Source organism: Neolamprologus brichardi, chromosome 17, assembly GCF_056152115.1.
Source record: "Neolamprologus brichardi isolate AB-2024 chromosome 17, ASM5615211v1, whole genome shotgun sequence".
NCBI classification, from domain to species: domain Eukaryota; kingdom Metazoa; phylum Chordata; class Actinopteri; order Cichliformes; family Cichlidae; genus Neolamprologus; species Neolamprologus brichardi.
The window spans coordinates 20,677,815-20,705,789 of NC_142120.1; the positions used below are offsets into that span (position 1 = coordinate 20,677,815).

The 27,975-nt window shown below is 40.8% G+C and overlaps 1 protein-coding gene across 1 annotated transcript; it reads left to right on the forward strand.

The window, feature by feature from the left end:
* The first annotated feature begins 653 nt into the window (after positions 1-653).
* On the forward strand, positions 654-12,645 carry LOC102787998 (tetraspanin-8-like). The gene is made up of 9 exons (XM_006781005.3): positions 654-800; positions 2,204-2,260; positions 4,416-4,535; positions 4,673-4,747; positions 5,235-5,330; positions 8,240-8,359; positions 9,504-9,536; positions 9,635-9,718; positions 10,641-12,645. The coding sequence occupies exons 1-9, from the start codon at positions 741-743 to the stop codon at positions 10,725-10,727; spliced, it is 732 nt and encodes a 243-aa protein (XP_006781068.1). The 5' UTR covers positions 654-740; the 3' UTR covers positions 10,728-12,645.
* The last annotated feature ends 15,330 nt before the right edge of the window (positions 12,646-27,975 follow it).

Here is a 27,975-nt window from a genome sequence, read left to right on the forward strand (position 1 = left end):
TCTACCCTCTCTGCATATCATGTAGTTTCTACACTATATAGTTACACTTAACTTTAAAGCATGAGGCAATTGTGTTAAATACACCCAAGATGCTTATGTAAATCCAAGAGCTGGCCAATCCCTTTTTTTCAGTGTGTCTCCAAACATCGTCATGTTAAATGATCTGGGTAGAACTTGAGTTTGCACAGACCAGTAAAATGTAATCAGGATATTCACTTTTCGCTGCAGACAGTTTTTCTCTTTGCATTTTCAATTGTGTGTATCCTGGTAAATTAATCTTTTAGCTATTTAACTTTTATTCAAACGAGAAGTTAATTAAGTTGATTTTTTATGTCACTGTAAAAACAAAAATCACTGGCAACCTTTCAGCATGTTGTCCTTACAGGTGCACCACAAATGAGAGAGGCAATGGGCTAAGCTTGGGGCTGCTGATTAAAACCAAATAACAGAACTTTAATCTTTTGCTTTATGCTCACTGCAGTTTTATAATCAGCCTTTTTTCTGTTTTGTTTCCAGTTTTCAAGCTCCAGTTTAAAGTTTAGTTTTTTCTATTAGTGCATGTCTGGGGAGGCTGTCCCGTACACACAAGGGCTTGGCTACAGGGCAGCTCTTTGTGTGTTCCTTCCCCTTACATTCTCTGTCTGGGGAGTTTATCAGAGCACGCAAACCTGTACATCATTACACTCTGAGCTACAACCTCACTGCTTCACCTCCTGTGAGACACTCTCTAAAAAGTGAAAATGGGGAAAATTAATGGATGCATCAAGTGCATTTTTATTTTCTTCAATGTGCTGTTTATGGTAAGTCAAAACGTTCTTTCTGATTTAATTTTAAACTTAAAAAAATATTTTTGTGTTTTGTTCAGTTTTCCAGGACAATTTTTACGTACATTATGTTATAGAGTAGAACAGAATAGAGTTTTTTTCAAATATGTAAATAAAACTAAAATAACAAGAAAAAACTTTGTAAAAAACAAAAACAAACAAAGTAAAGCCATGAAGTTGCTGTGAATAGTTCCTACATGATTTTTATGCTAAAAAAAAAGGATGAACTAGGGAAAAAAAACTTCAGCTTTAACTAAAACTGTTGTACTATGCTAAAAAAAAACAAAAACAAAATATGATCATCAAATTTGATCATATTAATGAAGACATGCTTCAATGTTCAAAATATTTTTTCCAAAACAGCAATCAAATACAAATCTGGTTAACTGCTCAGCTCAGTAATTTCCAGTAAAAAGGGACCCCCCCCCCCCCCCACACACACACATACACACAAAGCAGAAGAAAACAGGGTCATATTTCAGTCCACCAGCCAACCACCGAGCAGCTTCTCTTCTCCTTTGTTAATTTTTTTTTTAGCTTACCCTAATGGAAAAAAGGAAGGGTGGGGGAAAAAAAGGTGGAGTTTGAAGAAGCTGTTTTTATTTTGATTAGCCTTTTAACGTCTTTGTAGTAAGAGAACTAAAAATGATTTTAAAAAATACAAAAAAACAATGAGCTTGTGCAGTCAAACAGAATAAAATGAGAAATGTGGTTTAAAAGATAATTATTTTTCGATTTTTAACACAGAGGTTTTTCTTTTTATTCATGCTTATTGATTTTATTTCCATCCATTTACACAAAACATGCAAACAAACAAACATTTACTTGTAATAATGTTTTGAAAAAACAGTTTTTAAAATCAAATTACATAAAACAAAAATCTTATATTAAATTACTTTTATAATAATAATAATAGTCTGGGTCTGGAACAGTTTCAGATCCATGTTTCTTGGGTGTTTTCATCAGCCAAGAAACATGCCTAGGCCTGAGGAAGTCTCTGATCAGGTTTTCAGCTCTTTGTCTCCCTCAGGTTGTGCAGTGTAGAAGTGACAAAAGCTCTTGCATGCAGGATTACACATCTAAGGAAGAGAGATTGTGTAACCTAAAATGGCTGACGTGCTTTAAAGGTGTAAAATGGCTGAAGTGCTTTAAGGGTGTTTTCCCTGAAATGTGGCAGGTTTTCCCTGGCTGAACCATGCAAGTTTCAGTTTTAAAATAAGATAATCACTTTTTATTATTAATTATGTCTTAGTGCACTGTTTACAAAGCCTTTATTTTAAATGTTTGTTTTTTTTAGCACACTTAGTCCACCATACTTCCCTTTCTTGAGCTTTAATTTTGTTAAACACAAACTGAACACTGTGATTCGGTTTCCACAGATCCTGGGATGTGTGCTGATTTACCTGGCAGTAAGGGCGACTGCCATGACTCTGCAGGTAAACAATTACATTACTACACTACTGTTGACACAGAATAAAAGAAAGGCAAATCATATTTCTTAGCCAAAAATACCTTCAGTGGAATTGGGATTTCCACAGTGATGCTTTGATTATTCAACGTGTTGATTTTATTAGGCTCATACATACGGAGCTTAGAAAGAAAGCCAAGCGGAAATATAATGATAATATGTCACCCTTCAACAAAGAACTAAAATCACAAGGAGCACACTATTTAAATTTCTTTAGTCTGCCTACAGACACTTTTGGACTTAATCAGTATCATAAGTCTGTTTTCACTGATATTAGTTCATGTGTCCAGCTTTGATACCACTCTCAACTCCCTGCCGTTGACTGTCATAACGTAGCATAGGTAATAGAGAACAGCTACTCCTCTTGTGGTTAACCTATGAAAGCCCAACCATAAAAACAACTTTCCCACTCCAGATGTTTTTTCTTATGTTCTTACATAAACCATGTGGCCATCTTCCTGTCAAAGTCTGGAATAATAAATCAGGTCTGGCTTTAAGCCAGAATAATTCCCCCCTTGCTTAGTATCTATTTTGGGTAAACACAAGTGGTGTTTTTAGTTTGCCTTCATCAGGTGATACAATAATCAAGTGTTTATCTGTGTTGACTTAATCATGAACCACTCTTAAAGTCATGACAGGTTATGGTTGGATCTTTGTTCTGTACTGATAAGAAAAAACAGAGTTCTATAAAAACAGAGTTCAGTAATGCTTTGAAACAAACACTCTAAAGACAAAAGCAGCTGGTTTGCATTGAGCCCCGAACCAGATTTAGTCAGGACATGATGTGTATATGATAATTCTCTAAAAGCACGCACGTGAAATGGAAAACACTCTTCGAAATGTTTAGATTAAGCCGACGTGAAGGACTCGGCGTGTTTATATAGAATCAGGCAGCCGTCCAGATGTAGTGGAGGCTCTCATTTCTGCTCTTAACACAGAACAGATGCTGCCTGGGGGAGGTTAACACTCTCACAACTCATTTTCTCTGTAACAGCTTGGCTCTGACAAAATTGTCAAACCAGAAACACAGAGCAGCAAATTATATCTTTTAATGGAGTACATGTTTTGGCTCATTGTTGTCACCAAATGAAATAGTGTTTTTTTTGTTTGTTTGTTTATCTACAGTTTTTTTTCTCTTTTTTTTCTCCAGTTCATTTCCAGGACTTGTAATTAGGTTTTACAGTCATATCCTGTAGCCTGTGAGTCTGGCAGTCATCTGGGGGATAACAATCTTCACAATTTTCATTGTTAATGAGCTGAAATTTGATATCCATATATATGCTCCAGTATGAACCAGTTTGTGTTCTTGCCCTACACAGTGTATATCAACTTTCTGTTATTGTGTTTATAACAAAAAGCACTAGTTTTAATATCAATAACCATTTTTAAGTTATAGATTTTACATAAACAGTTTTCTATAAGCTGCCATGTGCAGAATAAAATCACATTGCTGCTGGAAGGACTGGAACAGCAGAAAAGTGCTCAGTGCATTATGGAAAGCAGCATAACTGAGAGATGGCTCAGAGTCACCTCATGCACCCTAATTATAATCTTAATCAGAAATGAAAGTTTGAGGCTTTAAAGCAGAGAGGATGTCTCCACTGATGTCTTTGCCTGCTGATCTGCTTTTGGTGTGTTCCACAGCACTCCCAGTGGACAACCCTCACAGTTGACGTCATTTTAAAAATGACTAATCCACACACTGCTGTCTTTGCTTCACAGAACGAAGACTGCGACTAAAACTTTACAGTTTTATAAATGTCTGTTAACACTGTCTGATTCGACCTGTTCTTTACTAAAACTTCAGTAAATTTGATGTTGTGCTAGTTAAGCCTAACAACTGCAAATTTATTCTAACCCGAGAAGATACTACAGTGGATGGCCTCTTCACTGAATGTGATTTACTGGATGGTCCTGGCATGGCCTTGTTTAGGTTTTGAAATGCTTGCCTTATGATCTATGGTAGCATGGCTAGATGGCACAGATATTAGTGGGGAGACTCAATCTGATGTGAACCAGAGATTCATGTCTAGCATGTTACTGAAACTGTGTTTGCTTTTGCTTATTCCAAGAAGTAAGGATCAATGCAATGTTTGTGTTGTTTCCTGTTCTTTCTCGAGCAGTTGTCAGCATTTGGTATGCCAGGCTTGGGCTGGTCATGGGTTTTTGCCATTGGTGTCCTCGGTGTCTCCTCCCTGGGAATCTTCGCTGCCTGCTCTGAGAAAGCCCTCGTCCTCAAAATAGTAAGTACAGGACCCCTGCATCAAACAAGATAATGATGTGATACCTGTTTATTTTTTGTTGCTTTTAATTTCACAATGAACAAAACAAGAACAAAATGATGATTCTTTTAATGTTCTTAACATTCCTTCATGTACAGTTTGCAGGATTTATGGGCATTGGAATGATTATCATGATGATTTTTGGCATCGTTGTAGCGGTCAAAAGAAACCAGGTGATCTCTTCTCCTCTCTGCCTGTCCAGTAATTTTTCTTGATGCAAGTTTTCTTCATCACATTTTCTCTCTTTCTTTGTATTAGTTTACATCTGTGTTTCTGTTACAGTTACTATTGTTATCTAGTGGCCTTCCTTCTCTGTCTGTGTCTGAAATTTAAAAAAAAAACAACCTTGCCTTTCTCTCAGCAACATAGTTTTAATTATTTATTCATTTTTGCTTTCCACCTTAATAACACTATCACACACATTAACAATTGCCTGTATTAATGAATTGTCCTAATTGGACATGACCATAGGGCCTAATGATAGTATGGAAAATATTAGTAATGTTTCTTGTGGGAAATTCATCAGTGAATTAAAAGAAGCCAGTAAATAATTCATTAATTGCATATTTGAGATTTTTGTCCTTCTCTGTCTGTCTTGTTGATAATATAGCTTCTCATCTGTTTACCGTGATACTAAATATATTGTTTTTTTCTTTGCAGACAAAGAATATCTTCTACAGTACCTCTAGTGAACTAGCAGAGCCCTACATAAAAGAACCATCCTTGAGAGATATGCTTGAAGCCTTACAGCAATCTGTAATGTTCTTTGTACTATTAACCTGATGACAGTAGAATCAAATAGAACAGAATAGCCAATATTCAATTTATTCAATTTCAAATTTTATTTGTCACACACACACAACCATACACAGTATGACATGGGGGTGAAATGCTTGTAGCTGTACAATGCCCGACCATTAAATGACAGAAAAAAGTTTTACAGTATTTACAATTTACTACAAAATTTACAAATTAACTTAGGAATTTACAGTAAAAATAAAAATAAAAAATAAATAAATAAATGAAAATGTGCAAACAGCAGAAAGAGATTATAAAGATTATAAATTATAGGAAATTATAGGAAATGTGTGGTGGTGCGTGCGGTGATGTGATGTGTGTGAGAGTCCAGTCTTATAGTGATGTGTGTGGGAGAGTCCAGTCCTACACCTGGTTCAGGGCCCGAATAGCCTGGGGGAAGAAGCTCCTCCTCATTCTCTCTGTTTTGGCCTTAAGGGAGCGGAAGCGCTTCCCAGACCTCAACAGTGAGAAGAGTCCATTGTTGGGATGGGAGAGGTCCATCATAATCTTCCTAGCTTTGGACTTGCACCGCTTGGTGTAGATGGACAGCAGATCAGGGAGCTCTGATTGGATGATGCGTTCGGCTGAGCGCACCACTCTTTGCAGATCTCGTCTGTCCTGCTTGGTGCTGTTCCCAAACCAGGTGCAGATGTTTGCCGTCAGGACGCTCTCGATGGTGCAGCAGTAGAAGTTCTTGAGCACCTTCAGTGGCAGATGGAAGTCTCTGAGTCTTCTGAGGAAGAAGAGACGCTGACGGGCTTTCTTAACCTGGGTGTTGATGTGGTAGGACCATGATAGGTCCTGAGTGATGTGGACACCCAGGTATCGGAAACTGTCCACTCTCTCCACTGGCGTGCCACTGATGATGAGGGGTTTGTAATTCCTCGCCTGCTTTGTGGTGAAGTCCACGATCAGCTCCTTAGTCTTTCTGATGTTTAGGAGGAGGTTATTCTCCTGGCACCAGGTCTCCAGGTTCCTAATCTCCTCCAGGTAGGCCGTCTCGATGTTGTCGGAGATCAGGCCTACAACAACAGTGTCATCAGCAAACTTGACAATGGAGGTGGTGTCTGATGTGGCTACACAGTCATAAGTGTACAGTGAGTACAGCAGGGGGCTTAAAACGCAGCCCTGAGGCACTCCAGTGCTGAGTGAGATGGAGGGGGAGACTTGTTTTCCCACCCTCACTGATTGGGGTCTGTCTGTGAGGAAGTTGAGGATCCACTGACACAGTGATGAGCTGAGTCCTAGATCCGTCAACTTGGTGAAAAGCTTAGAGGGAATTATTGTGTTGAATGCTGAACTGTAGTCCACGAACAGCATCCTAACATAATTCCCTCTGCCAGTGTCCAGGTGACTCAGGGATGTGTGGAGCAGGTGAGATATGGCATCGTCTGTGGAACGATTAGTCCGGTAAGCAAACTGAAGTGAGTCGATGGTGGCAGGAAGTGAAGAAGTGATGTGATCTCTCATCAGTCTTTCAAAACACTTCATCACAATTGAGGTCAGTGCTACTGGACGGTAGTCATTGTGGCAAGCGGGCTGTTGTTTCTTTGGAACAGGAACTATAATGGACTGTTTGAAGCACGTGGGAACCACAGCTTGGGCCAGGGAGAGGTTGAAGATCTCCGTGAACACCGGTGTTAGCTGGTCAGCGCAGGCTCTCAGGACCCGGCCAGGGATTGCATCTGGTCCTGCTGCCTTCCTGGTGTTCACCCTCCTGAAGGTGTTCCTCACGGCATGTTCTGTGATGATGAATGCATTTTCTTCACTGGTGCACTCCGAGTGCGCGCAGCCGTTTGTTGTTTTAATTGCTGCGGCGTCGAAGCGAGCATAAAACGTGTTCAGCTCATCAGCCAGTGAAGCATCGGCATTCATCATTGAAGAAGCTGGTCGTTTATAGTCCGTTATAGTCCGCAGTCCTCTCCACAGGCTCCTAGAGTCGCACTGTCGTAGCTGTGACTCTAGTTTTTCCCCGTAGCTCCGCTTTGCCTTTCTGACCGCGCTGCGCACGTTGTAGGACGCAGCCTTGTATAGGTCCATATTACCGGAGACGAGCCCTTCATTGTAGGCAGCGGTGCGTGATCTCAGAGCGTCGCGGATGTTTTTATCCACCCACGGCTTCTGGTTGGGAAACGTTCGGATGATAGTTCTTTCTGCTGTGTCGTCCGCTAGTTTCCCGATAAATCCCACAACCGCTTCCGTAAACATGTTGATGTCATCAGAGCTGCGCCGAAACATGTCCCAGTCTGCGTCATCCAGTGCGTCCTGCAGCGCGGCCACTATAATATAGCTATAATATAGCTAGAATAGCGAGGATACAGAGGGTCATGTCCAATGTCTGTTCAAGTGTGTGGTGAAATCCCAAATTTACTTGTACAAGTAGTCAATACAGGACTTGCAGGTAGTGATCTGAACAGCAGTGGTACTGGAAGGGCTCAGAAGTGATCAAGGACCAACCCTGATAGGGGAGATCAACCAAATTTGTTTAATTTGAGACTAAAAGAAAACTAAATGAATGAGATGTAAAATTTGTGGGGGTAGGGCCAAATAAGTGTATACTTCTGTCTATTCCTTTTCAAACAAAAGAATGGAATGATATCACAAAATGATGGCAAATATACACGTTTGAAATAAAAATGAACTGGACTGAACTGAAATTTTAGTCAGATAATATTTTTTTCTTTTTATGCTTGGTGTCAAGTAACTTTTTGACTCCACCTTATACAGAAAACCTTTTATTAATTATTTTTTGACTGAATTGTTTTTTAATAATTACATTATAGTTACTTTATTGACACATTTACATTAGTGCAGAACTTCATTGAGTATTTTCAATTATTTGAAGTCATTCTCTCATGTGTTAACAGATGAAATGCTGTGGAATAGTGAGCGCTAACGACTGGGGTGAGGAAATTCCCAATTCCTGTGAATGCAGTCCTTCAGATCTGGGATATGGAGGATTTCGCTCATGCAAAACCAGACCTCAGGTTAGTTTTATAAAATAAAACTGGATTTTAAGAAAAAAACAAATAATATCAGGAAATGACTAATTCTGCTATCTACACTAATGGTGAAACAACTAGTAGCTCAGTTTTCCAACATCCAGAAGAAGAATCTACCATCACAACTAGAGATTGACAAGGTACACTGCAAATGCTACGGCAAGGGGAAGCCAGAAAATTAGGTCAGGGGGGAGATATCATCATCTCCACCCTCTGGATTGGGTACCAAGCATGAAGAACAACTGCTACATTGAAGGCGAGAACAGCTCACCTGGTCGATTACCAAGGCTATGTGAAATACCCTCTGAAGGCCAACAGAATATGTGAATACAGCACTGCGGGCAATCCCTACTGTGACCATAACCAAAACCAATCAATCTACTCTCTGGCAGCAGTGATCACTGAGCTCCCTGGCTACAAGATGAACAGCCACAAGGAGCAGTACCCTCCATCGAGAAGGAGACAAGAGGCCAAGAGGCCAAGATCAAGGTAGCATAGAAGAGAGTTAGCAAAATATCTGAGCTGCAGAAAGCTGTGATGAAGAAGGTGCCTAACAAGTACTGTCCATACCCGATGCCTAGAAAACTGACAAGCAAAGACTCACAGCCTTAGCCAGCCACTTGAGGAGGTATACAAGAGAGATGCAAGGCAGGAGAATTAACCAGCTGTTCTCCACAGAACCATCTAAGGCGTGTGGCAGGGGAACAATGTGAGAATAGCACCACCAAGGCTAGAAACAGAACAATACTGGAAGAGCATACGGAAGAAGGAGACAACACATTACAACAATGCTCAGTGGCTAGTGGGACTAAGAGCAGACCACAGCAACCTCCCTAAACAGGATCCAGTAACTATCACCGTGGCAGACACCCAAAGTCTCGAGCAATTAAGAGTTGTGCCTGGCTCTGACATAATATACACCTCCTGGCTAAAGAAGCTTTTTGCGTGAAATTAGTGTCAGATTGTCACTTTGAAATTACAAGTTGAGTAATTTTGCAGCCATCCATTCCACATTAACAAATGTAACTGTGTTTTGCCCTACAGTAATTTATATTTTATAATATGTATCTGAAAGTTAATAATGAACTGTTTCTATTTGAATACACAATATCCTCTTGTTTTCTTACAGGGAACCAGAGGCCCACCGCAAGTCTTTGCACAGGTATTTAATCCCCCAACCCCTATCAGCTAATCCAAACACTACAGTCTGCCAGTCTGATAGATTTCCATGTAATAACTGTCTTCCATTCTCTTCTGCAGTCCTGCGGTGACGTCATGTTTTCGATGGTAGACATTATCTTCAAGATCGCTTTGGGCTTCTTCTTTGGATTTGCTGTGACAGCAGTAAGCTTCACTGTTGTTTTCATTTATTGTCACTGGTTATCACTGTATATCACTGTGACTCCATTGTTCTTTAAGATCTTATTTTATTAAAAAAAAATAAAAATCTTGGAAATAAAAACTCTTAGTTGCATTTCTAAGATGCTTTTTCAGACATTTGCTAGAATCTTAGCTTATTTGCATACATGATTACATTTTTGTTGCTAAATACTGTTTAATGTTATTAGTGTTCATTCCTTAGTAATGTTGTTACTGTACCTTCAAGGCTTAACTTCACTCTATCAAAGAAATGTGAAAAAATAAAAATAAAAACTGAAAAGGTAAAGCCCAAGAAAAACAGACAGTTCAACTGCCAAAACCTTTGGTCATGACTGCATTTCTAGTGGATATTTGCTGGTAATAATTCTTTATGATTAACACAAGTATGGGTGCAATAGTATACGTTGAGTTATTTGCATGTTGACCCACAAAAAATTCCAAGTTCCCATGTTAATTTGCTTTTTAAATTTGATTTTCAGATCTGATAAACCCATGTTTTATTTACAATAAAAAACAAAACATTTAAAATATTTAAACTGAGAGGAATGATATTTTCTTTATCCTTTTGCTTTTAAAGTCTGTTTTTTTGTTGGGCCACACCACTGTCAAGCACTGAGACATGAATCCTTCTCAAGTGTGTCGACTATACATCAGTGTGTAGCACATAAATACAGGTAGCATGTTGACCGCTTTACTAGCAACAAAGCTGGTAATTCCTCTTCAGCTTCTGAGTAAAAGCTAGTAATTGCCGTGTTGGAGCAGCAGCATTTACATCATTGTCATCCTCAGCGGGCTTCACCACCAGTGCTGTTGAACTGTAGTTTTTGAATATTATCACCTACCTGTTTTGTGAACTAACCCCCTGTTCATCTACCTGTCTTTATAGCTACTGGGCCTGCTTATTACCATCTTCATGATCCATCAGGTCCAACGTAATGACACTGGAGGAGGCATTGCCATGAAAGGCTACTGAAGAGAACCACCGTGCAGCTATGTCCTCTGATCATCAACCATTGCATTAGGTGACCACAAGAGAACTCTCTGGTCAGGACATCACCTCTTTTTTTTACTTTGATTTATGAAAAAAAAACTAATGTTTGCCTTGAGAGAGAGCAAACAAATGGCAATGTGGCATGCTGCAGGATTTTATTCAGGACAGAAACTGCTGCATTTCTGTCTAGCTTTCCAATGTACAAAGCATAGCTTAGAAAGCAAAACATTTTTTAAAGCCTTATGTCTCTTATGTGTTATGTGATGGTATGCAGTATTCTACTCATCTTATGTAGAGACCTTTTAATGAAAAGAAGTTGAACCTCTAAATCTGACTTTGTTAAACCGTGGAGGCTGAAGTTGTTGAGAATAGGAAATTTTTTCTGGTTGCATTAAAAAAAGTGAAAACTCCAACTAAACTTCACTAGATCAAAACAAAAATCAAAAACAAACATCCAACTGCGTTGAAATTGTCTGGATTGTTTGGCTGTTTTGTCCTTAAGTATGACATTCACTGAAGAGGTTAAAGAGTTGTTTAGCTTGAATAGATTTTTTTGGATTACATTTAAACATGCACTGATTTGTCCCCTGGTTAAGAACAAATAAGTAAATATGAGAAGTGAAAAATTGATTCCTTCTGTTTCTGAGATAGGGTCAGTAATCTAAATTATTATTACATTCAAATTGAAGTCAAAACTTCCTTGGGTTAAAATGACCAAGTCAGAATGGCACTTAAGCTGTCACCTGCCTGTGTTTGTAAAGTAAATGGTAAAATAGTAAATGGCCTGTATTTGTATAGCGCGTTACTTAGTCCCTAAGGACCCCAAAGCGCTTTACACTACATTCAGTCATCCACCCACTGGTGATGGCAGCTACATTGTAGCCACAGCTGCCCTGGGGCGCACTGACAGAGGCGAGGCTGCCGGGCACCACCGGGCCCTCTGACCACCACCAGAAGGCAACGGGTGAAATGTCTTGCCCAAGGACACAACGACTGAGACTGTCGGAGCTGGGGCTCAAACCAGCAACCTTACGATTACAAGACGAACTACCAACTCTTGAGCCACGATCGCCCCATAAGAAATATAAAGAAATATAAAACAATGAATTCATATAAATTTTAAAACTGTGTTGTTGTTGTTTTGTATGTGGGAAGCACTTGAGTCATCATAGTTTAAGGTGAAAACTGTCTTTCTGTAGTTGTTCTACGGTTGAATTGTAAAATCAGATTTGTCCATTTAAGGTACACTTGTGTAACTGGAGCGTATGTGTACTAGAAAATGACTAAAAAATTACTTATTATAATGTCATCTATGGTGATAAAATAAAAGCTAAGTGACAAACAGAAAAATAGGTCATCTACTGACAGAAAACTCATCTGTCATTAAAATGGAAAAAAGAAAATGTATTGGCAGCACTTTCTAACAGACAGTTTTGCATTTTGCAGCTCTGTTTCCTGCTCATTATACAGAAACTGCCCCAGAGGTAATTGAGTGGTAATAATTTAGAAATTACCACATTATTCCAGTCTTGTTTTGTCTTTGTTATCCTACTATTACCATTTTATTACAGAGCTGCATTTCCATATTATTACCCCCAGTTTTGGGGCTCTTATTATTCTATTACATAAATTTCAGGGTAATATTACTCAACTGTAACTACTGTTGCTGCCATGATATTACTTGTATATTACTTATATTACTTTGGTAATTGCATGGTAACAACTAAGAAATTACCACATTATTATACTCTTGTTTCTCCCTTGTTACCCTTCTGTCACCACTTTATTACAGAGCTGTAATAGAAAGTGCTACCAATGTATTAAAGTTAAAGATATATTGTTACAGGATTGCTATATGTTCTGCATTAATATCATTAATAAATAAACTCTAGAGACTGAAAACACATAATGCCTCACTCTCTTCATTTATAATGTATTTCCTCACCTCTGGCAGTAATCACATCACCCTGGAAATGTTTCAGACAGGAAGTAAATAACACTGAGCAATATACCATCTCTCTCTGGCTTATGGTTTACTATTGTATGCTTGTTGTTTTGATGAGTTTGTAGCCTAAGGAAATACAAGGTTAGCTCTGTAAATTGAATATGGTGTTTGGTTAACATGGATAAATAGTGCAAGCCTAAGAATTTCAGTGAGCGTTAGGTTTAGGCACTGCTGGTGACTCGTCAATAGAGGGCACTAGGGCACGGCCTCCATGAAAAAAAAAAATCCATAACAAGCAATTAATAGCAGAAATATGACATAAATTACGAATAAGCATAGTATATAGTATAGTATAGTAAAGTATAAATATATTCACAGAGAGTTGAGGAATGGCTGCGATCACAGCATACCCTTAGGCTCCCTTCTTGTTTCAGAGATGGTTTTCCTTTTTCACACAAATGACCTCCTTGACTCTCTGCTCAAACCAGCTTTCCTCCCAGTCCAGGCTGTGTACATCCTCATCATTGAAAGAGTGTCCATTGACTGGCCTGTAGGTGTAAATAGACTGCAGAGTCCTGGACTGACAAGTTACCTATTTTGTGTTGTGCCCGCTGCTTAGCCAGAGGTTGTTTGCTTTCCCCGATCTAGAAATCATGGCAATATTCATGACACCGATTGATTTCTGATTCAAGGCAAAAATTCCCTTTTGCTTCACAGGCTGACAAAAGCATATGTGAGCAGGAAGAGTTGTAACAGGACTTTACAAAACAAACAGCTTTTGGAACTAGTGAAAGAGGATGTTAGCAAAGCAGTGGAAAAGACAAAGAACAAAATAAAAAGGACAACAACAAATGCTGACTTCAAAGTCAGTGACAGGGTTTTAAGAGCCAATATAAGTAATCAGCAGAGGAAAGGAGGAAAGCTGGAAGCCAATTATTTAGGCTCATGCGTTATAACAGCTATCCAGGACCAAAGCACCAACCTTCAAGGTTCCAAGGGGGTTATAATTTCAAAAGTAAACATCGGCCATGTAAAGCTACACTGGTGTTTAAAAAAAACGTCTGGTGCACTATCATCTTCATTTATGTCACCTCAACCTGAAGGCCCATAACCAGCCACAGCCCTCTCGCAGTTAGTTCCTACAGCCACTTCTGGTCCATCATCACTTGATGCCACCCACTCTGCCACTACTGCTTCACTATTACTTGATTAAATCATTTAGCCAAGACTAATGCTTGGCATGTGGAAACATACATTTTGAAGGGAATATTTCTTTATCACTTTTTCTTCTTCACTAAAGTTTATTTTAGGTCATATACCAAAAAGAAAGGGTATGGGTTTTTTTTTACAGCTTAAAATATTATTAAATATTAAAACAGTATTTGACCACAGGGCAACACAGAGACAAACAACCATGCATGCATGCAGACCTAAGGACAGTTTTGATTCGAAGTTACTAGCAACACAACTGAAATGAAAAATGTTATCTCCGAAAAGATATGAAAAATATGGAAAATTGCTGTTTTTCAATGAATTTACTCTCTCTTTTACAGTTTGCAGAAAAAAAGCATTTGGAATGCTGTTAATACTGGAACCGAACAGACAGTGGCTGGGACAGGCTCATAGAATATGTTCTCCCCTGCAACTTCACTCTATAAATAGCTAATATATCCAAAATTTCACCAGTAATAAGTCATTATAAGAAGTGCTTGGAACTAAAAATCAGGAACGAGGGATGCTGTTTGTAACTGCAGGCCCACCACCCGCAGGAGGCATTGTAGGGGTTGGGTGCATTGTGAGCCAGGCGGCAGCCAGGAGCAGAGGCCCTGGCGGACTGATCCCCGGCTACTGAGACTGGCAATTGGTACATGGAATGTCACCTCTCTGGTGGGTAAGGAGCATGAGTTAGTGCGTGAGGTTGAGAGGTACCGGCTTGGGCTCTGGAACCAGTCTCCTGTAGAGGGGCTGGACTCTGTCTTAGTCTGGAGTTGCCCCTGGTGAGAGGCGGAGGGCTGGGGTGGGTATCCTAGTATCCTCTCGGCTTATTGCCTGTATGTTGGGATTTCTCCCAGTGGACAAGTGGGTTTGTTCCCTGCACCTTTGGGTCGGGGAACGGGTCCTGACCGTCATCTGCACTTATGCGCTGAGTGGTGGTTCAGAGTACTTAGCCTTCTTGGAGTCCCTGGGTGGGTACCTGGAGGTTGCTCCATATGGGCAGAACTTTGTGCCATCAAAAACTGAATTTGAATAAGTTAAATTAAAATTTGAAGTGCTCAGATTGAATCTGAATTGTAACTTGAATAAATGCTTTTTAAAACTGAATTCGAATTATCCTAAATTATCCTAATTTGAAATTTAATGTGTTGGTTTTAAAATGAATTGTCACCTAATTGAAATTGAATTTTATATTCTGAAACTGAATTAATTTGCTTTGAAACTTTATTTTATCTTTTAAAAATGCAGCTCTCAAATAATTGTATTTTCTTTTTTTCCTTTTTTTTTCTTCTTTTTTTTGGGTCCCGTTTGGATCTTTAGCCATCAGAATTGTTGTCTTAAGGCCAAGAAAGATGCCAAGCGGATTTATTGCCATATTGGTCCATTTGATTGACCTTTATTATAATTATGTATTTATTTTATTTTCGGTTGCTACAAACGGGACAGACATGACTGGGGGATAGGACAGGGAGAAAGAATGAAAGAAAGAGAAGGAGAGAAAGATAACCAGAGTGGAGAAGAGACAGTGAGAAAGTGGGGAAGAAAGAATTGAGCAGCACGCAAGATAGACAGCACACAATGTGCTTTGAGGCAGCAGCCAAGAAAGGTGTAGTCTGTGTCTGTGAACACCTGTGTGTACACCTGTGTGCACACCTGTGTGGATCAGCATGCTTGTATTCCAAAGGTTTCTCCATATAACGATCTGCTAGGGAGTGTGGGGAGCCATAGCCCCGTCCCCCAGGGCATGAAGCAGGTATGGAGGAGATCCAGGCACCCGACATCCAGAGGCCCCAAAGTACGAGGACCCGAGGAGGACCACCAAAAGGGGGGGAACCGTGCCACCCTCCTGGGAAGAGCTGAGTAGCGCCCCAAACGAGAGGTCACCAAGCAGCTACGGAGCAGAGGCCAGAGGGGGTTGCAGTGGCGTGTCCGCGGGCTCTGCCGGCAGCCAGCTGTGCCAGAGAAGACCGAGCTTCAGGCCCAGAGGCCAGAGGCTAGCCGGGCCACAGGCGCCAGGCCCCGCCAATCGGCCACCAGGAGTGAGCCGGTACATACATGAGCGCCCAGCCCCAGTCGACAAGGACCACCAACACACCAACGTCTGAGGGCATCAGCCACCGGCAGGGAGTGTGGTGAGGGGAGATAGGCCTCTGTACTTTGGAAGGCCTGAGATGTACCCAGAGAGGTTGAGTCTAAGACCCAACCTGACATATAGACACAGACGAACAGGCGCACGCGGACACAAACGTGCATTCCCACCCCATATACACAACCAAATACTCAGCACTCACCCAACGTGTAGACAGACACAAATAGACACTGCACAGACAGTCACACTCCCCAAACATACTCTATATCCCAGGTCCAGGTACCCCCGCCCCCAGAGGGGCAAGCCGCACCTAGACCCAGGAGATGTAACCCTTCTCTCTGGGGTGGAGGCAAGCGGACCACCTCCTTATCTGCAGTAGCAGGGAGGCCCTGCATCCCAGACCCCAATCTGACGGCCAGCACCTCCTCCCAGCCCCCCAGCCCTGACGGCTAACAGAACCGGGGTGAGTGAAGACCCCAAACCTCCCTACGCCTGCTCATATGTAGTGTTGCTGTGTGCTGTTCTAAAGTGCATTTAAAACACAGGAGAGCATGGTTCCTGCTTCCTCTCAGAGAGCACCCCGGCTCCTCCCGAAAACCCTTAGTGTCTATGTGCATTTAAAATTGAGGGTAGGGCACCAGCGCCAGAGGTGGGTTGGAATACACCGACCATCCTCTGGATGCTGTAGAACGTGCCCACCCCCAAGGCCCTATATGTATGTGTTATTTGAGAGTGTGAGTAATGTGGATGTCTAGGTTGCAGAATAAAATTGAGGCACAGGCGGCCAGAAGGGGACAGAGGGGGAGTGCCTCCCCTGCACCCTGGTGACATACCTGCACCCCAAGCCCTGCGTGTGTGGGTGGGTGTGGTAGAGCGGGAATAGGGAGGCAGCTGAGGATGGGGAGGGAAGAAACGGAGGGGCAAGCGGCCCCTCCCTGGGGCCAGCTCCCCCGCTGACCCCAGTAGGCACCCCCACACTCTGGAACCCACCAGGGCAAGGGGGCCCAGGCCCATCCGGACCGGGGCCCGCAGCAGCAGCACCGCCCAGCTCCACAGAGTCCGGGGCAGCCCACCCGACTCCACCCCAGAGAAAACTGCACCCACCCCATCATCCAATCCTCTCCCAAACTACACAGGACAATAGACACCCAGGTTGAGTTCATTCACTACCTCTCCTATATCTCTCCCCCACCTGCAGAGTGAGCTCCTGTAGAGAGGAGACCACCTGCAAAGATATAATTGCATTTTCACTTCTCACCATTCAGTTTCAGTTCTACAATTTAGTTTCAGTTCCAATATTCAGTTTTTTGGGACTTACATTCTGTTTCGGTTCCAGAGTAATCGAGCGCAGATTAATAGAACTACGTTTGGTAACTTGACTGCATGCGGAGGTGACAATTCAGCTGCCATACAGAATATTTGGTTGAACTGCAAGAAGACTCTGAAGTTTCTCTTTTCTTCTGGCAGGACAGGAACGTGGCCTTGTCCTGTGAGCCACCGTAAGGATGTACTCGGAGTGGAACTGGACTGTCACCGGACTCAGGCTCTTCACCTTTTCAAAGACATAGCAGTCATTTAGATAGATTATTAGATATTGTTTGCCTACTATAACTGCACAAAGAGAATTTAGAATTACTGACAAGAGTGAACAAGCACTGACAGTGTAATCTACAGCTGTGGCCAAATGTTTCAGAGAATGAGAAGTGTTGGGGGTTTTTTGACAGTTTTTTTTTTTTTCTTTACAAAGTTTGCTGCTTCAGTGATAGTTGTATATCATGTTATATCACTTCACGTGGCCCTCAGTCGGAAAAGGGAGGAGTGCTCGCTCTGGGTCAGGGATGAGTTCCTGTCGCAAGTGAAGGAATTTAACTAGCTCGGGGTCTTGTTCACAAGTGACGGTAGAAGCGAGTGGGAGATCGACAGACAATGTCAGTGGCTTGATCTGTGACCCAATGTTTCGAGATTATTTTGTATTTTTGATTTTCTTATATTAAGTTGCTGATACTAACTTGTGTTATTATTTTGTTATTATTAGTTAGGATTTAGTTGAGTTTTATTCGGGTTTTTGTTTCATCTATGTCCCCTTGGTTATGTGTCATGTTTCCTGTCCAGTCTGTCATGTGTTTCATGTCTGTGTTATGTCCACGTTGTCAAGCTTGTGAGTCATGTCTACGTCTCTCCATGTTTTCTGTTTTATTTTTTAAAGTCTAGTGTTTCCATGTTCAATGTATTTTCTTCTACTTACCTCGTTATGTTCATTTGTGTCAACTGTGTCTCCCCAGGTATTTCCACTTCCCTCATCCCTCAAACTGAGTTCTATGTGCATGAGTTTTTGATTTTATGTGCAAGTAATCCTATTGGGCCTGTGAAATTGAATTATTTTTATGTCATGGCACACAACAAAAAACACAATTTAAGCAAATAATTCCATAAGGGGAAAAAGACAGGCAGCACAAGAGGATCTGGTGACAAATACATGTTTAGAAGAGAAAAATAAATAATTATAGTGTACATGTCTTTAAGTTTTTTTCGTAAATACATAATTTCAAATAAAATGAACTGAAATTCCATTAAATCACAGGTGAGTTACCCCCTTAGTCATGGGTTGTATAATAAAGTGGTACCCCAAGTCTATTACTACTACTGCATTTAGCATCTTTTTCATTTGTATTGTAGCTCAAAAGCAGGTGATGCTGTTTAACCCTGTTCTCTTTTGTGATCCTGAAATTAAAAATTAAAAACTAATTCTACTATCAGGTGAACTGAACTTCAGTTAAGAAGTTATCACCTGCATTCTCTCTGGGTCAGATATAAACCAAGTTTAGGTGTAGTTTATTTTTGTTGTTCTGACTTTTTACAGTCAGTTAAACTTGTACTGCGTACTAGCTAGCATGACGGAGTTTCTATTAGGGGTGGATTTTGATTATCGATTTATCGACCAAAATCGATTCTAGAATCTGCAGGTTTTATCTCTCTCCAAACAATATTGACTGAACCAACAGCAAATGAAGATCCAAACTTTTTGCTTCACATAAACATAGTCATGAATTCCCTCTGACTTTTGCTGTTTTGCTTCCACCACAGTAAAATCATGCTTCATGTACAGCTCTGTCTCTCTCTCTCTCAGTGTACTTCATGAACAGTTTCCCATCCAAAAATCTCGGTTTAGTCTATGGTTGTTTACAACGCTGTCGGCTGCTGTTTTTTTTTTTACTTGCTTCCGACTTGAAAGCCTCATTTCTGCTATTCAATACTGAACAAATTTAAATTTCTATAAATATGCAAAATTGCAAAACGCTTAGCGGTGTCTCTAATAAAACCTCTGTAACTTTACTCTGCTTCACTTCAGCAGCAGCAACTAATGTTCATACTGTATGGTTTTCTTTCTTTTTTGTTCTACTGCACAATATTTTTAAGCTCATGTGCTACAAAAAGCCAGACCGGGAAAATCTTCTTCATCTTTTTCTGTGTTTTGTGAAACATAGAATATGGATTTCTGTCTATCAGTGTATCCGGTTTTTCCTGTGCTTTCCCAGGATGAGTGATTGTTCTTGCTAAATTTGGTCCAGCAGTTACAAAGAATTTATTGAGACTATTTGCCACAATATCCATATTGTATTCTTCATGGTCATTACAAATGAAATACTTGGGATAGTTCTTTTGTCCAGTCCCACGTTTTATAACACTGTTCAGTATTTCCCATAATTTTTTATTATTATTTCTATTTATATCTAATTGCTTCATATAGTATTCCTTTTTACTAAATCTAAGTATATTAGTTAACCTATTTTTATATCTTTTGTATCTGATTTCAGCATCTTTAGTTCTCGTTCTTAAGAACTCTCTATATAGAGCATTTTTCTTTATACACGCATTTTGCAGACCTTTTGTTATCCATGGACAGTCCATATTTTTATGTTTCCTACTATATTGCTTTATTGGACAGTTGGTATTGTACAGTAATGTAAATATTCTAAGGAATTCATTATACGCACTATTAATGTCCTGTTCCTGATATACTTCACCCCAGTTCTTTTTCAATAAATCTTTTTTTTAAATGCATTCATTCTTTCTTCTGTTCTTATTCGTCTGTACTCTTTTTTTACTGTCCATTTTATTGATCTTGTAATTCCTATCATAGATTGTAAAAATTGGAAGATGGTCACTTATGTCGTTAATCAGGAGTCCACTTACAGTCTTATTTTCAATGTCATTTGTAAAAATGTTGTCTATGAGAGTTGCACAATGTGATGTGATCCTAGTAGGTCTAGTAATTTTAGGGAATAGGTTCATACAGTGCATTGTGTTTATAAATTCCTCAGTGGTTATATGTTTATTTGGGTTTAGCAAATCAATATTGAAGTCTCCACAAATGAAAACATTTTTTGTGAGCTATTTCAATAAATGTTTCTTCTATCCAGTCTTTAAACATCTCAATACTACTACCTGGAGCTCTGTATATACAGCTAATTATTACATTTTTACTTTTTTCTTTACAAATTTCAACTGTAATACATTCTAGTACATTATCAATCCCCATCGTCATCTTATCCACCACATTAAATTTCAAGAATTTGTCCACATACAAGGCCACTCCTCCTCCTCCTTTGTTTCGCCTAGTTATAAATGTGAATTCATAACCCTCCAGTTCAAAGTCTGTTGATTGATAATTTATTCTCAGTTTTAATCCTCTGATTGTAGTCTTTATTTGTATAGTAGCAGCAATTGTTATTGTTTTTTTTTTTTTTTTTTTTTTTTTTTTTTTTTTTTTTGCCTGTCCCGTTTGGCTCTTTTGCCATCAGAATTATTGTCTAAAGGCGAAGAAAGATGCCCAACGGATTTTCTTTACCAAATTGACCATCCCAGCTTTGCCGTAATGGTCCATTTGATTCACCTTTTATTCTTTATTTTATTTTCACTTGCTGAATACGGGACAGACTTGACTGGGGGAAAGAAAAGGGAGAAAGAAAGAGGGAAAGAAAAACAGTTGAGAAGAGGGACGGGGGAGAAGGGCAAAAAACAGAATAAGCAAAAAAAAAGAAAAAAAAATACATGTATCGATCACCTGGATCACCTGTTGAGAAAGAAAAAAGAAAACAAGCAGAAGAAAACGAGAGTAATACAATAAACAACATCACAATGATATATGGGAATATGACACTAAATACTAAATATTAAACATTATTGTGCAGCACGTAAGATCGACAGCACAGTGTGCATTGAGGTAGGAGCCAAAAAGGGTGTAGTTTGTGTGTGTGATCACCCGTGTGTACACCTGTGAGTATGGACGCGCTTGTTTTCTTAAAAGGTTCCCTCATGTAATGATCTGCTAGAGGGTGTGGGGGGCCACTGCCCCGTCCTCCAGGGCATGAAGTAGGTATGGAGGAGATCAAAACCCCAGACATCCAGAGGCCCCCAGAACACAAGAGACCAAGGAAGACCAACAGAGGGGCAGCCGTGCCACTGTCCCAGAAAGAGCTGAGGAGAGTCCCAGATGAGGGGTCACCCAGCAGCCACGGAGCAGAAGCCAGGGGGGGTTGCAGCGACGTGCCCGTGAGCTCCGCCGGCAGCCAGCTGTGCCTGAGTGACCGAGCCCCAGGCCGAGAGGCCGGGGGCACCCCACCTCCGAAGTGGCCCAAGCAAGCCCCAGGCTCCAGGCCCCGATAAGCAGCCGCCAAGGAGTGAGCCGGTGTGCACCCGGACGCCCACCCCCGGACACAAAGAACCACCAACGCACCGATGTCTGAGGGAGTCCGCCCCCGGCAGGGGAAGTGGTGGGGGGAGATAGGCCTCCAAACCTTGAAGGGCCTGAGCTGTCCTCAGAGAGGTGGCGTCTGATACCCAACCTGACATATGGACACAGACATACAGGCACACACAGATACAAACATCCATTCCCACCCTCATGCTCTCATATGCACTTACTCCACACTTAACCAACGTGGAGACAGACATAAAGAGACGCTGTACACACAATCACACTCCCCAAGCGTACTCTACAAACCGGGTCTAGGTACCCTTGCCCCTGGGGGGGGGAACCGCACCCAGACCCAGGTTGTGTTACCCTTTTTCCCTGCGGTAGAGAGAAGCAGACCGCCCCGACTCCGCAGCAGCAGGGAGGCCCCACATTCCGGACCCCAGTCGGACGGCCAACTCCTCCTCCTAGCCCCCCTGCTCCAGCAGACCGCAGAGAACGAGGGTGAGAGAAGACTCCTAACCTCCCTCCACCCGCTCATTGTAGTGTTGATGTATGTGTGTTCTAAGGTGCATTTAAAACCCAGGAGGGCATGGAGCTACCTGCCAGAGAGCAGCAGGTAAGCGCATAGTCCCTCCTGCTAGCCCTCAATGTCTACGTGTATTTAAAATTGAGAGGTGGGCAACGACGCCAGGGGTGAGGTGTACACCCTGATGGTAATTGAGATTCCGTGTAGCGTGCCCACCCCCAAGATCCTATATGTATGTGTAATGAGAGTGTGAGTAATGTGAATGTCTAAGTTGCGGGATAAAATTGAGGCAGAGGCAGCCAGAAGGGGACAGAGGGGGGGGTTACCCCCTCTGCACCCTGGTGACACACCCCCACTCCAAGGCCCTGCATGTGTGGGTGGTTGTGGTGGAGCGGGAAGAGGGAGGCAGCTGGAGATGGGGAGGGAAGGAAGGGAGGGGCAATTGACCCCTCCCTGGGGCCAGCAATTGTTATTGTTAGATGAGAAGGCGTTTTTGTCTGGATCTATTTCACATTCCAAGTCCTGTGTATTGTGATCCATATAGTTAAATGTTTTCAGTTCCAATTGATCATATTCTGCAACTGTCTGACTGATGCAGCTGTTTCTTCCAGATGTATCTGAGTTCTTCCTTCCAGTGTGTGTCATAAGTGAGTGTGTGGTTGTCTGTTACCTTGTTTGCCGTCCAGATCGTGTTGCTCACTGATATTTTTCGAGATGCGCCATGTTTTTAATGGTCAGAACTTGGCTGGTGATCCGTTTAGTTTAATGAATATTTTACAGTTCGTCGTCCAAGTGCTTTGGATTTTTCCCAGCTTCTTAAGGTGTCGTACTTTTTTGGCTATTTCAGCATTGTGTTTGGTTAGATGTTCATTGATAAAGACATTAGATCTTTTTAATTTTCTTCCTTGTTTCAGCAGCGTAATCTTGTGCTTTTGATTTACAAACCTTAATATAATAGCCGGTATGTTGCCGTTCCTCCTGGGAAGAGGGTGGCATGCTTCGACAGAGTTATAGTCCAGGTCAATTCCTTTGGATCGCAGGAAAGCAGCCACCTGTTGTTCTGTGTAGCTAATGTCAAGCTCTCCAGGTTCCTCATTATGTTCACATTAAAGCCAAAGCCTCCTCGCGTTAAATGATCCAGTCAGAATGACATTTAACCTGACACCTGCCTGTCAGGTTAAGGCGCATTTGAGTAAACTGAGTATTTGTCAGAACTCCTGGGTCATTGTTTTGAGTTTATTTGTTCTTTGCTCTTGCTTTCTTGAGATTTCTTAACCATTTTTCATGTGATTATGTTTTTGGTTATATGCTGGAGCTTTAGGTTTTGGATAATAATTCAGTCCTTGAATCTTAGTAAATGTCTTCTTGTATCCCTTAACAATTATTCTTGTTAAGGGTTTGGTTGCCTTCCCTGTGTCTTGTCTAGTCTCTAGTTTTTGTTCCCTGTGTGTTCTGTGTCCCTTCCCTGATGTACAGATTAGTTAGTTCCTGGCTCCAGCACTACCTGAATTTCATAGTGTAATATTTTGGTATTTCTGCATTAAAGTCGCTTTTTAAGTTTAAGTGTTCTCTTGGGAGTCCTGCATTTGGGTCCACCTTCAGCCTGCCTCATAGCTACATGTGACAGCATGTGTGTACTAAATTAAATTACCACTAAAACATTTATATCTGTGTAGGTTCTCACTTGTCCAGATTACGGTAATTTAAAGAGCTTGGAAAGAAAAGCAACTGGACTTCTTTGAAATTCTTGAAGATGTTTCATCTCTCATCCAAGAAATGTTTTCAGTTCTAAGACCAAATGCTGGAGATTCTCATATTTTAGACCCTACTGGGAGTTGCACATAAAGAGGCTCATTGACCTACTATTGATCATGTGCCTAATCACATCATAGCCAAGGTGTGAAAATGGGTGTGGTTCATTATCAGCCAAATGTAACACCCGTCCAATGTTCTATTGAGAGGGGCCCTGGGTTCCTGTTGCTGCTTGTAATAGGAAATGTGTGTTAAAATAGACGATAGGAAAATGAACCACACACAAGCAGGTCAATTGTAATTTAACTCCACTTTAGTAAGGATAAGTTCCAATAACACAAAATAAATTAAGTAAAATGAATAGTTTGTTGAGCAATGGTAAAGTATTTAACATCAACTGAAACCAAATATTTAAATAATATCGTGGGCCCACACACACACCTTAACTGCAACAGCCTCTCTGTGTTAACAAACACCACGTTGCAGGCCTGACTCGTGGTGTGTTGGGGCCTACAACAACAATGGCTGTTTTCACTTGTTGCCAAGCAGTAGAATAAAAGCACATGCTCCGTGAATACAACAGTACTCACGCAGTGTGGCAAGGTCTATAGTAAGTAAACTTTTAAAGTAAACTCTTTACTCTATACTAGAATGTATGCTGTGTCTGCAATGCAGCACATGTATTCATCAAAAAGGAGAAGAGGAAGCAGCGGTGGATCTAGAAGGGTGGCATAGGGTGGCAAGTGCCACCCTAAAATGATCCCTTGCCACCCCAGTTTTGCATATGACAGTGTTGTTTATTAAAATAAGATAGCATTAACAGTAGGGATGGGTACCGGTATCCAACTGTAGTAACCAGACCGAAGAGCAGCGCACATTTCGGTGCTTTATTTCGGTGCTTTTTTTCCCCTGAGATGTTATACACTTTAGATTCTAGCCAATCGTTTTACGTTTCCGAGGATAGTAGGCGGGTCCAGGTACGTACGTTCTTTTAGAGCAGAGCTACAGATTAAAAATGCCCAAGGCGAAGTGGTCAAAAGTCTGGCTGTACTTCACAGCAAAAGATGCAAACTAGGCAGCCTGCAACAAGTGCTTTAAGGTGATACTGTGCAAAGGAGGTAACACCTCAAATCTGATGAAACACCTGGCGACGAATAGCGTTTTTTTTAAAAGCTGAGAAATGCGCCGTATTTGATAGCTTGCTGCGAGACCTCACATCATGCACATCTACTGCGGGTGGGTTGCCTGTTATCGGACCCGGAGTTTGCAACATCCCCCAAACACCCAAAGATTAGAGTCCTGGCCCCTAGCCCTGCCAGTGTAGCAGAAATGATGATGGCAGCAGCAGCTGTTCTTCTCTGCGTGAGTAGCTTAATGTTGTTCGTGTGTAATTTAGGTTGAGTAGGCTAACCACGTTATTACATTAATGCATGTAAGGTGAACTAGCAAACATCATCATAGTTACATGCGGCTGTCTTCTTGTTTGATGGCAGATACTCCCTTCACCCTGGCCAAAAAGGCTAAAATGACCAAAGAAAAAGTGGAAAACAGTTAAACACGAGAGGTTTTTGGACAAAGTTTGTGTTTTTTCCATTGATTAAGCTCTGCTTCCAGCCAAGAATGATACCATATATGCCCCATAGCTGCAGAAAAGGCTAACATTGTTATTTTTTTTACAAAAAAACAGCTGAACATGAGAGGTTTTAGGACCAATTTTCTGTTCTCCATTCTTTAAGGACCGGTTTGAGCACCGTTTAAGCACCGGTATCAGATAAAACCTAAACAATACCCATCCCTAATTAACAGTTTGAGCGTAGTTACAGTCAACAGTGAATATAAATGATAAAACTGAATATATTGCATAGTGTTCCCCCCCTCCACCATTAACAAATGGTTCAGCCCATAGCACGACCGTCTTTTTTCTCGTTTTCAGTAGCAAGCGATGTTTATGATTGTGCCAAAGCACATTTTGAACAACACCATGGGAATTTCGCTTTTTACACAGGTGGTTGGATGTTTCACTCTGGAAATGGAATGAAGGTGAGTGTTATTAACCCTCTGTGGTCCACAGACACGTTGCACCTCCAAATCACATGACTGATCTAAGCTGACATAGCAACAAGCTGCAGCCACGCTGAGTCTCTATTTCAGCCCACATTGAAAGTTCTGACTTCAAAGTTTTAACATTTTAATTACAGGCCAGTAAATCCAGAGTTATGATAATATATATAAGCCACGCTTTTTTCTCTCTAAATATTCTAATTGTCACGTTTTCGTGTTTGTGTTTTAAGCGTTTTCTAAGGAAACATAGTTGTATGAAACATAGTTACAAAATGTACATTTTGTAAACATACATTTTATAACATTTTCTAAGTTATAAAAATGTACTCAACATGTCTGTGGGGTTTTTTTTACATTAAAAAAATACTACTAGGATTTCAAGTTCTTTGTGTGATTTCAGCTCAGTAATACTAATACAGCATGTCAGTGAAAAAACAACTAAATTCAGTTGAGCTGAAAAGAATGATACCAAATAAGGCAAGGGGAAAAAATGAAATGAAACAATTTGAGGGTGAAATACAAATGTAAACTCAAAAGGAGTCAAAAAATTTCAGACCTCAGAGTCCAACAAATCATGAAAAATTAGGTTTAGATTTTTGTTCATGACAGTGCAGATTTCTGACATTTTGTGTAATTTAAGCTGTAACAATGTGATTGTTTTCTAACAAAAAACAGTGTGAAACTTAAGTTAGATTTGCGTTTGTAAATGAACCGCCCCAAGTTGTGTAGCTTTCTGGACTTAGGGCCTACATATTTATTTATTATACAGGCTATACAGTACATAGAATCATAACTCAAATGTTTTATGTAACTAAAGTGTGTAATTATGTGGGCTACAGACAATAATTACAGTTTTTTCTGAATGCTTAAACCCTAACTGTGATTCTTATAGCACAATTCCTAAAACTATTAATACTTATAGCAAAACCACTCACTGAGTTTGCAAATCTAAAAGCACAAACACTGCTTTGCACTCAGTTTGCAATTTTGTAACACACACTTTGCAAAACTGTAGGCACAACTCACTGCTTACACTCAATTACCAAATTTCCAACACACTCCTAGCAAAATTATACACATGTATGGCTATCATTAACACTATTTTGCCAACTGTCTGGCACACTTTCACATGTGAAAACTTTTTTAGATAATTAGTTCACTTTGCAATCAGCCTAAGCACTATAATACAGGTAAGCTCTGTGTGTGGAGTACAATGGAGGGAGCAGGAAGAGTGAGAAGTAGAGGAGGCCGAGGAAGAGGACGTGGAGGTGAAGAAGTAGGATGAAGAGGACGACAAGGACAAGGAGGAGCAGGAGGAGGATGAGAAGGGGGTAGAGGAGGACGAGGAGGGGGGAGAGGAAGGGTAAGAAGAGTAAGAAATAGAATTGCTGATGACATCAGAGCTACAATAGTGGACCATGTAATCAACCGTGGAATGACCCTGAGGGAAGCTGGCCAACGGGTTCAGCCTAACTCGAGCCACTACTCTGTAGCAAGCATCATAAGGACATTTTGAAATGAGAATCAGTTAGTACAGTCACTTTGCACTAAGATTTGTAGCACAACAATACCATAGATGTAAAAATACTGAAATTGTTACTTTACAGAATTGCTAGACGACCAGATGCTGGGGGCAGAGGAAGCATGTTCACTGCAGAACAAGAAACCCATATAGTCAATATGGCGATTGCAAATAATCCTATACTTGGAAATAAACACTTATGTTTGTTTTGATGTGTGTGAATAATAGTACTTGAAGTTAACTGACATAGCCTACCTTGTGCACAGAGAAAGCAAAAGCCAGATGTGTTTTTTATTCATACCATCAGTGTGCAGTTAGCGCATTGTGTGCTTAGTAGATGATGGCTTGTGTGTACTGTTTGATACGAAAACACCATTTTTACGAAGGTGTGAAGAGTTAATCTAGCTGTGTTCGCTTTTGCA

What these genes read in the sequence shown, in the direction of transcription:
- LOC102787998 (XM_006781005.3), top strand. Translation starts at nt 741, where the DNA reads ATGGGGAAAATTAATGGATGCATCAAGTGCATTTTTATTTTCTTCAAT. An exon ending in CGACTGCCATGACTCTGCAG is followed by an intron (nt 2,261 to 4,415) that starts GTAAACAATTAC and finishes TTTCTCGAGCAG; the next exon opens with TTGTCAGCATTTGGTATGCC. An exon ending in TTGGATTTGCTGTGACAGCA is followed by an intron (nt 9,719 to 10,640) that starts GTAAGCTTCACT and finishes CTGTCTTTATAG; the next exon opens with CTACTGGGCCTGCTTATTAC.